Here is a 14,409-nt window from a genome sequence, read left to right on the forward strand (position 1 = left end):
TGTCTTGCATCCTTTAATGAAAGGAGAAAAGAATATCATTCAGGTTTTCTTCTTTTCTACCATCCTACTGAAAAATGTGGGGATTGACTAAAATGGAAAGACCTGTCTCAGTCTTGTGTCTATCATAGGGAGCCCCAGGGTAGATAAGGGTAGTTTCTACAGGATGTTTTCTTGTCCAAGGAGATAACACTTTAAATTTCTGGACCTAATATTGTCCAAGTTTTTTTTTTTTTTTTAAGTATGCGCCACACCCAATATGAGGGTTGAACTCACAGCTCTGAGATTAAAAGTCACACACCCTGCCAACTGAGCCAGCCAGTATTTTTTACTGATTTTTTTTTCTTAACCAAAATGCCATTTTTTACTGAAATGCCATTAGGGTAAAAGAACCACTGTGAATCGAATAAAGTTTATAATAGAGACTGTTTAGAAATTGTCTGTTGTTTTTGACCAGGGTGATGAAGAGTTGGTGCTTGAAAATGGGAGTCAGACATCTTTTGAAACCTCAGATAGCAGAGAAGCAGCAAAGAGACGGAACTTGCCTAAGCCTTTAACCAAAATTTCACCATCTGCTGAACAGCCCACGCAGAAGAAGGTTCATTACCAAATGCCTACTCATGTAATTGTATCAGTGTGCCTCTGGGCAAGGTGGTATACTGAGTGAAGATTAGGGCTGGCTTTTCATCCACATGGTGTCTTCCCACTGCCTTACAAAGGGATCAGCTTCATTAAGAATCATTTTTCCTATTTGATACTAATATTAACGTTCTGAACCACAGCTGGAAGCTATGAAGATAAATGATAGGCTTACAAAATACTCAGTTCTTTTGAGGAAGTAATTTGGTTATGCAGAAATGAAAAATACAATGTTTACTATGGGAAATATTCCTACAGGTAACTAAGACATGATTAACCCATATTTACTGAGTGGCTAATATTATTTATTTTTTTAATTTAAAAAGATTTTTAAAGATTTATTTTTAACCAATCTCTATACCCACCATGGGGCTTGAACCCATAACCCCTAGATCAAGAGTTGCATGCTCCACCAATCAAGCCAGCCAAGCACCTGAGTGGCTCATATTATTAACATGGGTAATATTTTTCTCAGTAGCCCTTCTCAAGAATGGCTTAGCAACCATTCACTTTGAAATAGTGTTGAGGTTCATTATTCCTTCTGTTCTTTCAAATCTTTAATCCTTAAGTTGATTCGCATTTGGATCTTGCAAAGGTTGGAAATAAATCTCTTTGCACTGACTCTTAGGGAAAACAGGGAGGCCATATGTTCCCTGAAAATAGTTTCTAATGTGTTGCCTCTTGGTCTGAGGTTTCTTAGTTCCATAATGGAGCCTGAGGGTGGTAGCCAAGTCACTGACCTATTTCCAGCATTTCAAAAAGATCTTATGGACTAATTAAAATTCAGGATTCTTTGCTTTTTGTTACTAACACGAATCATCTCATGTTGATGGTAATTTTGGTTGACAGGTTTTGATACCAAAGGAAAATAAACGGTTTATTTGATAAAATGCAATTAATGTTGGCTAGATATGATGCTAGAAAACGTGAGTCTATAGTATTAAAAAACAAAAAGTGTCCCTGAAGGTTACATTGTTGGTAACCCTGTTGAATGAGAGAAAGTGGTCTGAACACCTAGTTTTGTAACAGATAAACAGAAATAAGGAAACATGAGTAAATCATGAAGACAACAAAGTGAATATTTGTTATCCAGTCCCCTAGAAGTGCCAGTGAAGAAAAATAAACATTTAAAGTGTGTACATGTATGAACCTAAATAACTTTGGGGTCTGTTGAACTTAATATTTATCCTCTGTTTCTTTAAATAGTATATTTTTATATAGTATCTTGGACCATCATAAAAATAAGATTCTTTTTTTTTTTTTAATGTTTTATTTATTTCTAGGAGAGAGAGAGAGAGACAGCGTGAGCAGGGGAGGGTCAGAGAGAGAGGGAGTCACAGACTGAAACAGGCTCCAGGCTCTGAGCCGGCAGTCAGCGCAGAGCCCGACGCGGGGCTCGAACCCACGAACCGCGAGACCATGACCTAAGCGAAAGTCGGATGCTTAACCGACTAAGCCACCCAGGCGCCCCCATAAAAATAAGATTCTTAAATATGCATAGATTGGTAGCTGTCATACTATATCCTGTTGTTATAATCTATTTAGCAAGAATTACCCAAAAATGTTTAGTTGAACCCTATCATATTGTACATTTTTCATACATGTATATTAAAAGATTTCATTAGGGGCACGTGGGTGGCACAGTCGGTTAAACATCCAACTCTTGTCTCACTCAGGTCATGATCTCACAGTTTGAGTTCGAGCGCCACATCAGGCTCCATGCTGATGTCAGAGGCTGCTTGGGATTCTTTTTCTCTGCCCCTCCTCCACTTGTGTGTGCGCTCACTCGCTCTCCCTCTCTCTCTCAAAATAAATAAATATTAAAGAAATTTAAAAAAATAAATAAAAGACTTCATTCAGCTTAGATGTGTCTAAACTCTAAACTAAAAGGAACTCTCTCACCGAGATTATTTTTTTTTCTTCAAAATGTTTACATTCTTCTAATACTTAATTTTCTTTAGGTTCTTGATCTACCTGAAGAACCTCCTGAAACAGCTGAAGAAGTAAGCCCATTTTTTTAACTTTAGAAATTAAATGTATTTTGTTTTATTTAACACCAAGTGGGTATATTTTGTCCCGGTTTGGGTTTAGATAGAGAAGAGAGCAGAAGTGTTTATGTGATTGTCCCATAATTAGGTCCGTTTTGAACGTGGTGTAATAGCAAATCTCTCAGCCTGTGTCCTGTTTTGGAGCCCGCCGTCTGAGCCAAGTGGGTCATAGAGCCCCCCCACCTCATCAGGCAGAGGATAGGATACATGGGCTTTTCCAAAATTCCAAAACTTTAGGTCAGCAAAGGAGTTACTTACTTTTTCTAGATTTTGTTTGTTTGTTTATTTACTTTGAGAGAGACAGAGAGCAAGCAGGGAGGGGCAGAGAAAGATGGAGACAGAGGTTCTGAAGAGGGCTCTGTACTGACCGCACTGGGCCTGATGGGGCTCAAACCCATGAACCATAAGATCATGACCTGAGCCAAATGCAGATGCTTTACTGACTGAGCCACCCAGGAACCCCAGGAGTTACTTGTTATTAAAAGAGAATCGGGGACACCTGGATGGCCCAGTCATTTGAGGGACCAACTCTTGATTTCGACTCAGGTCACAATCCCAGGGTCGCATTGTGGGATTGAGCCCCTCGCAGGTTCCCTGCTGAGCCTGGAGCCCGCTTGAGAGTCTCTCTCCGTCTGCCCCTCCCCTACATGTGCGCGTGTACACTTTCTCTCTCAAAAATAAGCAGATGACTTCAAATTGTAGTTTTCCCCTTAACAAAGAGAAAATGAAGGATGCAGCTACCGTGCAGATATTCGAATTGAAGGACGGTTTGCTGTATTGGGGGGCGGGTTCGACAGAACCTCCACTCTGTACTGAGCCACCTGCCCGGCTGCTGTGCCGCAGTCTGTGCCACCTTCCTGTGGTCGCCCAGAGGTTCAGACAGGTCTCTAATGTACTGGGAGCATGTGTCTTCTACACCGGCAAGTCCTCTAGGCAAAGGGAAGCCCTGATGGTTTTGTTTCTTAGAGCTGGGCAACTATTATACTCCTTGAAAGCCAGTGGCGAAATCTGCCACTGGGAGGGTCTTAATTTTGTCAACACACTGGCAACATTTCAGTGGAGTACTCTGGCTGTCTGAGGAAAACCTGAACGTCATACAAAAATAGAGACCATGAAGCATGCAATCCAGATACTGAACCTCCAGGAAAAACACAATGGAAGGAAGGAAGGAACTTCTCATTTCTTTCTGTTATACCCAAAAAATTCATGTCTGTGATATGTCTGTTCTGACATACACCCTTATACATTCTCACAACCATTTATAATACAGATGTAATTAAACATAGCTCACGTTTGATTGGAAGCATCTGCTTTACTCGGTCTTTAAAACGCATGACAGCGGCGCCTGGGTGGCTCAGTCGGTTAAGCATCCAACTTTGGCTCAGGTCATTATCTCACAGTTCGTGGGTTCGAGCCCCGCGACGGGCTCTGTGCTGACAGCCAGCTCAGAGCCTGGAGCCTGTTTCAGATTCTCTGTCTCCCTCTCTGTCTGACCCTCTCCTACTCACGCTGTCTCTCTCTCTCTCTCTCTCAGAAATAAATAAAACATTTTAAAAAATTAAAAAATAAATAAAACGCATGACATTATTCCTACAGAACAGAAACTTTGTCACCCAGGGTGCACGGATTATAGACATCAGGTTGTCAGTAAATGCTTGGAAGTTGTACCTTTTGTGATTGTAGGTAGATGGACACTGTTTTTCTTCAGGATCTCAGGTCTGCGACCCTAAAAAGTTAAGAAGCCTCTGTCACAGAGGCAAGCCAATACTGTTCTCGCCTTTATAAATTATTTAAAGCCATTCCATTTCATTTCCTCCCTACCCTTTTCTCATACATGATAGATAATGTATTGTTTGCTCATTAAATCTTATGTCAGAGTAACGAAACGTTAGAGCTGGACTCAACCCGAATAAACGTCTTGCCCCATCTCCTCACCTGAGGCTGAAGGCACAGGTAGAAATTGTGTCTGAGGTGCTTCTGGAGAACCCCGGCCTCCCCGGCGATAGCCTGCACTCCTCTCATTCACTCTGAGCGGCACTGTCCCTTTATTCTCTGCCCTTCTCTGGTCTTCCTCTGAATTTTTGGGCCTCTTCGCTCTGCTTTTGGTAAAGAAAGTCAACACAGTTTTGGCAAATAATCGTCACTGAAAATCACGTGTCACACGTATGCACCTTATGTATATATCGTATTAATCAGGACAAGCAACTTTTAGATTACATAGTGAAGTTTTGTCAAGAATGCCACTAATGTCAGGGCGCCTGGGTGGCTCAGTCGGTTGGGCATCCGACTTCGTCTCAGGTTGATCTCACTGTTCGTGGGTTCGAGCCCCACGTTGGACTCTGTGCTGACTGCCAGCTCAGAGCCTGGAGCCTGCTTCGGATTCTGTGTCTCCCTCTCTCTCTGACCCTCCCCTGATCGCTCACTCTCTCTCTCTCTCAGAAATAAATAAAACACTAAAAAAGTTAAAAAAAAAAAAAAAGAATGCCACTAATGTAGAATTGATTCTACTTGATACTTTACGGTATATTCTATTCTGTAGCGACTGAGAAAAGCTGTCTACAACATGACCATAGCTAATGCTGCCGTGTAACACACAGGAAGGTTGTTAAAAGAGTAAATGCTAAGAGTTCTCCTCATGAGGAAAACATTTTTTTCCTTTTTTCTTTTTTTTTCTTTTTCTTACTGTGTCTATGTAAGCACCTGTTGGAACCGTCTCACTGTATATATAAACCAAGCCACCAAGCTTACACCTTAAACTCCTACAGTGATGTATGTCAGTTATTTCTCGATAAAACTGGAGGGGGAGGAGAAAAATCAATATGAAAATACCTTGATTCTATCAGAGTCCCCATTGGGTGAGGGACTTTCTGTCTGTGCAGTGGCTGTTACTCCTAGATTTCTAAGAAGTCAATGCAGAAACCCTCAATTCCTCACCAGCCATTCACAGGCCATCAATTTTCCTTCCCTGGATGACTTTAAATGTCCTATTCCATCTTTCAGTGACGTGGACCTACCTTTGATCTCAAGCCCTGTTTCTGGGCAGTCATGGTCCCTCCAGACGTCTCTTCCTGGCTTTTCCGCTCCGTTGTAACCCACTTATTCAGACTAATGAAAACAGACCTTAAGCGCGCTGTGTCATTATCATCATAAAAGTTAAAAATAAGAAAAAGCATTTCAGTTTGGGAAGTGTGCCTCTCCAACCCATCCTCTCACCCTAATAAAGTGTTTTCAAAATAAAACTGGCATGCCTGGAGCAGGGAATGAGAGATCTACTATAATTACCCAAAGTTTTAGGATATTTGTCTTTGTAAGTTATATAGTCTCATTGTTCCTGGCTTTCTGCGAATGCTGTTTCCTATATTGTCAAGTTAACAGTTTTGCTCCGGTAGCAGTCGTTACATATCATACTGCATAGTCATCACCTATCATCATATGTAAAGCCTGCCCGTCATGACCAATATATTTGAATCCCCAAGCTACATAACTGATTTATGAGTACATATGCAAAAAAATTTCATCTTTAGGGATACTGGAAATGATGATTTTCAGGAAATTCTCTATTTCCTTATTGAAGCTAAGTCCATTAAATTCTGGTAGAACAGAGGGATATCTTTCTAATTCTGCATTGCTAGGGGAAAAAACTAACATTGATTTAAAAGGTTATTGGGGCACGTGGGTGGCTCAGTCGGTTGAACTACAACTTCAACTCAGGACATGATCTCATGGCTTTTGAATTCAAGCCCCGCGTTGGGCTCTGACAGCTCTTGGCCTGGAGCCTGCTTCAGACTCAGTGTCTCCCTCTTTCTCTGCCTCTCCCCTCCTCATGCTCAGTGTCTCTCTCTCAAAAAAGTAAACATTAAAACATTTTTTTAATAAAAGGTTATCAGAATGAGGTGGAGCTTTCACTATAGATATAGATATTTCTGTATAGGTGGTAGCTATGGCTATAATAATGAACCATGAGAAAGTTGCTATTATAGCAGAAGTCTGCTTGGATTTAGGAGTGGACTAATAGATGAGGAAACTAATGCCTCTATGGGATTTCTGATAGGGAAGAGAGGGATCTGAAACATAATTAATGCAATTGTTACTTAAGCAGTATACTCTGATTCTTTTAGTGCCTGTCTTTTTTTTTTTTTAATGTTTATTTATTTTTGAGAGAGAGAGCAAGTAGGGGAGGCATCAGAGAAAGAGGGAGACAGAGGATCTGAAGGAGGATCTGAAGCAGGCTCCTCACGGAGAGTGGAAAGCCCACTGTGGGGCTCAAACTCATAAACCGTGAAATCATGACCTGAGCCGAAGTCAGATGCTGAACCACCCAGACACCACCCAGATGCCCCTTAGTGCCTGTTATTTATTATTACAGCCATCGATAGAGTTCTAAAATAATATGGGAAAAATTTTTAAATGAGAGGAGGAAATAACTCATGGTAGTCTAGAACACAATAGAATATTTGCCATATGGGGCGCCTGGGTGGCTCAGTTGGTTGAGCGTCCAACTCTTGATCTCAGCTCAGGTCACGATCCCAGGGTTGGGCTCTGCACTGAATGTGGAGGCTGCTTGAGATTCTCTCTTTCTCCCTCTGCCCCTGCCCCCCATTCACGTTTTCTCTCTCTAAAATAAAATAAAACATGAGAATATTTACCATATATTACAGTTCTACTTTTAACTTGAAAAGACTGACCATAGAATTTAAAAGAACTTGAAAATAATTTTGTAATTCATTATATAATGTAGCCATACCACCATAGCAACTATTTTCTTTTTTTTTAAGTTTAGTATTTATTTTATTTGAGAGAGAAAGTACAGGTTGGGGAAGAGCAGAGAGAGCATGAGAGAGAGAGAATCCCCAGCAGACTCCACAAAGCAGTGTAGAGCCCGATGCAGGTCTGGAACCTACAAACCATGACCGATCATGACTCGAGATCATGACCCGAGCCGAAGTTGGACACTCAACCGATTGAGCCACCCAGGCTCCCTGCAACTATTTTCATTATTGTACACCATCTTTCATTGTAAAGAGTCCCTGGGAATTAAATTTTAGTTATTGCTACTACCTTCTTTTTTTTTTAAGATTATTTTTTTTTAGGTAATCTCTCCACCCAACTTGGGGCTTGAACTCACCACCCCAAGATCAAGAGTCACACACTCCACTGACTGAGACAGCCAGGTGCCCCTGCTGCCGCTTTTAGTTTAGCTTTCATTTAGCAATCTGTTTGGCACAGTGATTTACTTTCCAATTTGGATTGTGTCCTAGGTCTTTTACCCATTCATATGTCACTCCTCTACGCTATCAGTAACATGAGAAACGGCACAACCGATTTTCATAGTAATTGTAATAACAGAATAATTGCTAGATTTTCAAACAATGATAGTTGATTTCTCTTGAGTGTCTAGTCATAATGGAAAATGTTTATATATAATATATTTTTTATATATTATATACTATATATAATAAGGTTTTATTTTTGGTTTTTTTGGTGTTTGTTTTTTTTGTTTGTTTGTTTTGGTTTTTTTTGAGAGAAAGAGAGAAGGGCAGAGAGAGGAAAGAGAGAATCCCAAGCCGGCTCCGCACTGTCAAACTAGAGCCCGTTCGCAGGGCTCAAACTCAAGCAGTGAGATCATGACCTGAACTAAAAAGTTAGATGCTTGACCTACTGAGCCACCCAGGTGCCCCTTTAATTCAGTGTACTTGAAACTCTAGTTTCTCATAAACCATTTGGCTTAATTCTGCTTTCAGGTCGTTAACTTTTGAACAACCTGTAAAAGTTAAATTTTATCACATCTATAAACAAGCATACTTGGCTTTTAATCTGTGATTCACCTGTTTTGTGATTTTATTGTGTGTTATTATAAAACTTTTCATTAGTAGAAGTACTAACAGAGATCAGCATTGAACTGATTTGGATGTGAATCAAATACGTGACCTACTTGAATGGCAGTATTTTCTAACATGGCTTTCCTGAAGGGGTAGGTGCTGCTGTAAAACCACCATTTCTATATCCTCTGGTGCCTCCGTGACTCCCAGGACCGTTACGATAATGTTTAACCGTAAGACAGAATTTCCTGGGGGCTCTTGGGGTGGCTCAGTCAGTTAAGCGTCTGACTTTGGCTCAGGTTATGATCTCTTGGTTCATGAGTTCAGGCCCCGCATCAGGTTCTCTGTTGTCAGCTCGGAGCCAGATTCAGATACTCTGTCCCCCTCTCTCTGCAACTTCCCCTGCATCTCTCCCAAAATAAATAAACGTTAAAGAATAATAATAATAAATTAAAAAAAAGAAAGGGTTTCCTAACCAGTATATAATGGACATCAGAATAAATTATTAATTCCTTATCCTTTTTTAAAAAAATGCCTTATAGTATTAACTGGTAGTTTGTAAGCTCTTCTTAGCTATTTAACTGTTTTAACAAAGGAGAGATGGTGGGGAAACTGAATGTGTAAAGCAAATGGAGCAGCAGCTCCTCCAGGAGAGGAGTTCTTTGAGTTTCCAGCATCCAGGACCAACTCCATGCCGGTCTATCATTTGTTTGGGGGACGTGGGCATGGCGCACAGCTTACGATGATAGAGTAACTTGGGACATTTGTTTCCTTGCAACCCAGTGTTTTTCTTGTCTATAGACTCCAAGGTGGAAAGGATCTTCTTGGTTTGGTAGATAAATTTGGAAGCCCCTGTGCAGCGTTGATATTATCTGGACAGATAGAAGCATCTAGTGTCTGGTGTCCTCTCCAGGAGGCTTTGCCACTGATCTCAGTCAAGAGGAAGATGTCTCTTCCATTTCAGAAGACACTTTTATATTTCGAGTGAATTTTATCTGGACCTCCTACTCTCAGATCTAAATGCCTACAAAACCCCACACAAGCTTTTTAGAATTACAGATGTTTCACAGGAGTAGTATTCTGGAATTGCAGAGCACAGTGACTTGGAATTCTTATTCGAACATTTTTATTCCTCAGGTAGTTGCTATTGCTCTCCGATGTCCAAGTGGGAAGGTCCTGAGAAGAAGGTTTTTTAAGTCTTGCAGTTCACAGGTGAGAAATTCATATTTTCAGAAATGTTTTTGTTGAATTTGACAATAGTTTACTCCCATGCAGTGGGGGAGATATTACCTCTCCCTTGTCTGGCGCTCCCTTCGGGTAAGGGTAAAAGCCATTGATACATACTCTGTGTTGCAGAAACTTGGATAATTAAGCATGCTGGATCTTTTTTCAGTCCTCCCCTCCGCCACCCCCCAGTTCTTTTCCTATTTTTTATTTGTTGTTTTTAATTAATTACATTTTCACAGCTTGGTAGATAACATGCTTTCAAATCCTTATGAAGCAGACAGTATTAACTTGGTTCCCAATATCCCTGATAGATTATTAACCTAAGCCCTATGGCTTATACGTAATTTTCAGATCATTCTTTAGGGCTTATTTTCCTTTATTCCAGTAGATTTTTTTCTCTTAAAAACAATGCTCTGTTCGTTAGTAATAATTTGGAAAATGTGGAAAAGTGGAGAGAAAAAAGGCTTGATCTGCAGTCTTGATGCCAAGGTCAGTTGCTAATATTTTGGTGTATTTCTACTTTTAAGTGCATTTAAACATATAATTGTGCATTGTATTGAACTATAGCTAAATACTTTTCTATCCGGATTGCATTTAACCTTCTGGGATGAACATGTTATGAACTGTAATGGAAAATACTGACAGGTTCAACTGCATAAAAAATGTAACATTCTATAAAGAAAAAGTTCATAAAGTTAAATACTTGGAAAAAATATTTTACATCTGTGTATGATAGAGTCATTTCTTTAAAAAAAAATTCCTTACATTTATTTATTTTTGTTAGAGTGAGACAGAGCTTGAGCAGAGGAGGGGCAGAGAGAGAAGGAGACACAATTCTAAGCAGTCTCCAGGCTCTGAGCAAATGTTCAGCACAGAGCCCTATGCAGGGCTCGAACCCCCGAACCGAGACACCGTGACCTGAGCAGAAGTCGGACACTTAACCAACTGAGCCACCCAGGCACCCTAAAAATTTTTTATTAACGTTTATTCATTTTTGAGAGAGAGAAAAAGCGTGAGCAAAGGCAGGGGCAGAGAGAGAGAGGGAGACATAGAATCAGAATCTGAAACAGGCTCCAGGCTCCAAGCTGTCAGCACAGAGCCCAAAGTGGGACTTGAATCCACGAACCGTGAGATCATGACCTGAGACAAAGTTGGACACTCTGCCGACTAAGCCACCCAGGTGCCCCTAGAGTCATTTCTTTATAAGGAGCTAATATACAAATCAAGGAAAAGATAAATACCTCAGTAGATTAAATAAATATTTAGGATTCCTAGAGAAAAAAAAAAGTGACAGATAAAAATAGGAAAAAAATGTTTGACTTTACCTAGAATCAAAGCAGTATAAATTAAAATGGGACATAATTTTCTACCTATCAGATTGTCAAAGATTAAAAAGAAGAGTAACCTGGGCATCTGGGTGTCTCAGTCAGTTAATGGGTCAACTCCTGACCTCACGCCACTTGAGTTTGAGCCCCGGAATCAGGCTCTACGCTAACAGCATGGAGCCTGCTTCAGATCCTCTGTCTCTCTCTCTCTGTCTCTCCTCCGCTTGCACTCTCACAAAAAGTAAATAAATATTAAAAAAAGAAATGAAAAAAAAAAAAGAGTAACCCAGTTTTGACCAGTGTGTGGAGAAAATGGTGATTCTCATTAACTGTTCCTATGAATATAAATTTATAAATTGGGACACTTTTCCTATGGGATAATTTACCAGTGTAATCTTTAAAATAGATCTTTTGTTTCATTAATTTCATTTATGAGAATTCTATAGAAATAAGGTAAATGATCAAAAGAATAATGCAGGGATTGGTTGAATTAAGGTATATCCAAATACTGGAAAATTAGGAAGCTTTATGACCTAGATGTACATTTATTATGTGGAATATCAGTAGGTTCTTGGATGATGGTTAGCAAGAGAAGTCAGAGATGATCTGTAATTGATACTCCAACTTCCTTCGAGAACATTGTAGTATCCAGCTTCTTCCTAAAGCATCAAACTGTCCTTTGGCAGGCATTTTTAGGCAATAGTTAAGTGGAAGTTTTGATGGTTACTATGGAAATCCTCATAACAGGAAATGTTTTCAGCTTATAGGGATGGCCCATTGCAAATTGGGCTATCCTAAGGCAGAGTCCCTAGGGCTTCGTTATGTCTTTGGTGACAAAGTTCCTGTATGATTTTGATGTGGACTCTTGGCTTAGATTTTTGATCTAAATAATTTCTTTCCCAAACTAAACTTTTGTTCTCAACTTTTCTATACTGAATAAATGTCCCATTCCTTGTGGTTGGGACTTTCCTAGTTGTTAAATGCTGTCTATAGGTGCTTGTAGTCCCTAGGCCTTCTCTGAAACTTCCAAAAGGTACTAAGGGTTATTTGCATCTGACAATTCATGGTATGCTATTTTCCTTTAAATTCTAGAAGGTTCTGTTTTATTACTCAGTGCATGATTTAACAATGAAAGAATTGTAAAATATCATGGTGATCTAGAGGGGTACAACTATGCACAGTATTTGATAACTAAACTTTTTATCTTTTAGGTCTTATTTCACTGGATGATGAAAATCGGGTACCACACATCCATATACAGCCTTTCTACTTCCTTTCCCAGAAGGCCTCTGGAAGTGCAGGAAGGCTGGTCCCTGCAGGACATAGGAATAACTGTGGATACTGTACTCAACGTGGAAGAGAAAGACCAGAGCAACTAATTAGGAAATGAGAATGACCTGCTCTACCTAAAATCAGTTATGCCATGATCTTACAGGACAATAAAGGATTCACGTTAAAATCATGCCATACCTTGACTGAGTTCAAGGCAGTAAACACTTTAATGTTGATATCCTTGGGAACGTATGGACACAAAGGATTAGAAAAGGATTGCTCTCTGTAGATAATAGTTTTTGGAATGTGCCGTCATAATGTACCACCTAAACACTAGATAAAAATGTATACAGTAAGGCACTCCATGAGTTGTATTTTTCCTAGCTGACATCATTTATCACTATGTTGAAAAACAAAATCATATGACTTTGTTTTCTGCCTCTTCAGTCCACCTTGCCATACTGAAGTTTTCACAATTCAGTCAAAACTCTTTAAAATCCATTAAGTAGAAATGTTTGTTTTGCTGTATTTCCAGAAATGAAACTAAACATTTCAAAGGTCTTTAATGCTTTACAGTTCTTTTTGATATCCAGTAAAGGGTTAGTACCCAAAATATATAAAGAACTTATAAACTCAAATCCCAAAAAACAGATTATCCAATTAAAAATGGGCAGAAGATATGAACTGATGTTTCTCCAAAGAAGACACACAGAGGACCAACAGACACATGGAAAGATGCTTAAAATTATTCATCATCAGGGACTTGCAAATTAAAACTATAATGAGGTATCACCTCACTCCTGTCAGAATGGCTAAAATCAACAATACAGGAAACAGCAGGTGTTAGTGAGGATGTGGAGAAACGGGAACCCTCTTATGCTGTTGGTGGGAATGCAAACTGGTACAGCCACTGTGGAAAATAGTGTGGAGTTTCTTCATAACATTAAAAATCGGACTCTTATGATCCAGTAATTGCACTACTAAGTATTTAGGCAAAGAATACAAGAGTACTAATTCAAAGGGATTCATGTGCCCATATGTTTATGGCAGCATTATTTACAATAGTGAAGATACAGAAGCAGCCCAAGTGTCCATCAGTTGAAGAATGGATAAAGAAGATGTGGTATATATACACAACGGAATATCATTCAGCTATAAAAAAGATTGAAATTTTGCCCTTTGCAACAACATGGATGGAGCTAGAGAGTATAATCCTAAACAAAATAAAAGACAGATACCATATTATTTCACTCATGTAGAATTTAAGAAACAAATGAGCAAAAGGAAAAAGACAAACCAAGAAACAGATTCTTTAACTATAGAGAACAAACTGACAGTTGCCAGAGGGGAGGTAAGTGGGAAGATGGGTGAAATACGTGACAGGGATTAAGGAGTACACTTGTGATGAACACTGGGTGATTAAAATAAAAACTAAAAAAAAGGGGGGGTATTAAGGTTTTAAAAAAAAATAAAGTTCTTTTTAATAGGTATGTTTTGTTTACTTAATCAGTGTCAAAGTTTATTTCATTTCACCTTGCTTTAAATTGAAACATTGGAAGTTTGTTCAGGTGGTTCAATATTTTTAAAACTAAAACAATGAAAGCCTGCCCAAGTGACTCAGTTGAGTGTCCAACTCTTGATTTCAGCTCAGGTCACGATCCCAGAGCCATGGGATCGAGCCCCATGTCAGCCTCCATGGTAGCTTACGATTCTTTCTCTCCCTCTGTCCCTCTCCCCCACTCGTGTTCTCTCTTTAAAAATAATGAAACAATGAAAATATTAAAATACGGGTGAGTTTTTTACACTTTTTAAAGTTTATTTGATTTGAAAAAGACAGAGCGAGCAGGGGAGGGGCAGTGAGAGAGGAAGAGAGATCCCAAGCAGGCTCTGCACTGCCAGCATGGAGCCTAACGTGGGGCTCAAACCCATGAATTGCAAGATCACGACCTGAGGCAAAACCAAGAGTCAGACACTTAACCAACTGAGCCACCCAGGCACCGTTGGGTGAGTTTTTGTTTGTTTATTTTTTTTCAATGTAGCTGGTCATTTCATTTTCCTGCAATGGGATATTCATTTATGGTA

At 39.6% G+C, this 14,409-nt stretch overlaps 1 protein-coding gene across 1 annotated transcript in view; it reads left to right on the forward strand.

Annotated features, from left to right (window-relative positions):
- The window catches only part of UBXN8 (UBX domain protein 8), a 35,319-nt gene extending 22,265 nt beyond the window's left edge, over window positions 1–13,054 (forward strand). The window contains exons 6-9 of the mRNA XM_039221144.1: window positions 455–595; window positions 2,598–2,639; window positions 9,641–9,715; window positions 12,267–13,054. Of these exons, the coding sequence (XP_039077075.1) occupies window positions 455–595; window positions 2,598–2,639; window positions 9,641–9,715; window positions 12,267–12,434 (426 nt within the window). The 3' untranslated portion in view covers window positions 12,435–13,054. The remainder of the gene's footprint in view (window positions 1–454; window positions 596–2,597; window positions 2,640–9,640; window positions 9,716–12,266) is intronic.
- Window positions 13,055–14,409: the final 1,355 nt, after the last annotated feature.

The sequence above is a fragment of the Hyaena hyaena genome, unplaced genomic scaffold (assembly GCF_003009895.1).
Source record: "Hyaena hyaena isolate Hyena2069 unplaced genomic scaffold, ASM300989v1 scaffold_17, whole genome shotgun sequence".
NCBI classification, from domain to species: Eukaryota; Metazoa; Chordata; class Mammalia; order Carnivora; family Hyaenidae; genus Hyaena; species Hyaena hyaena.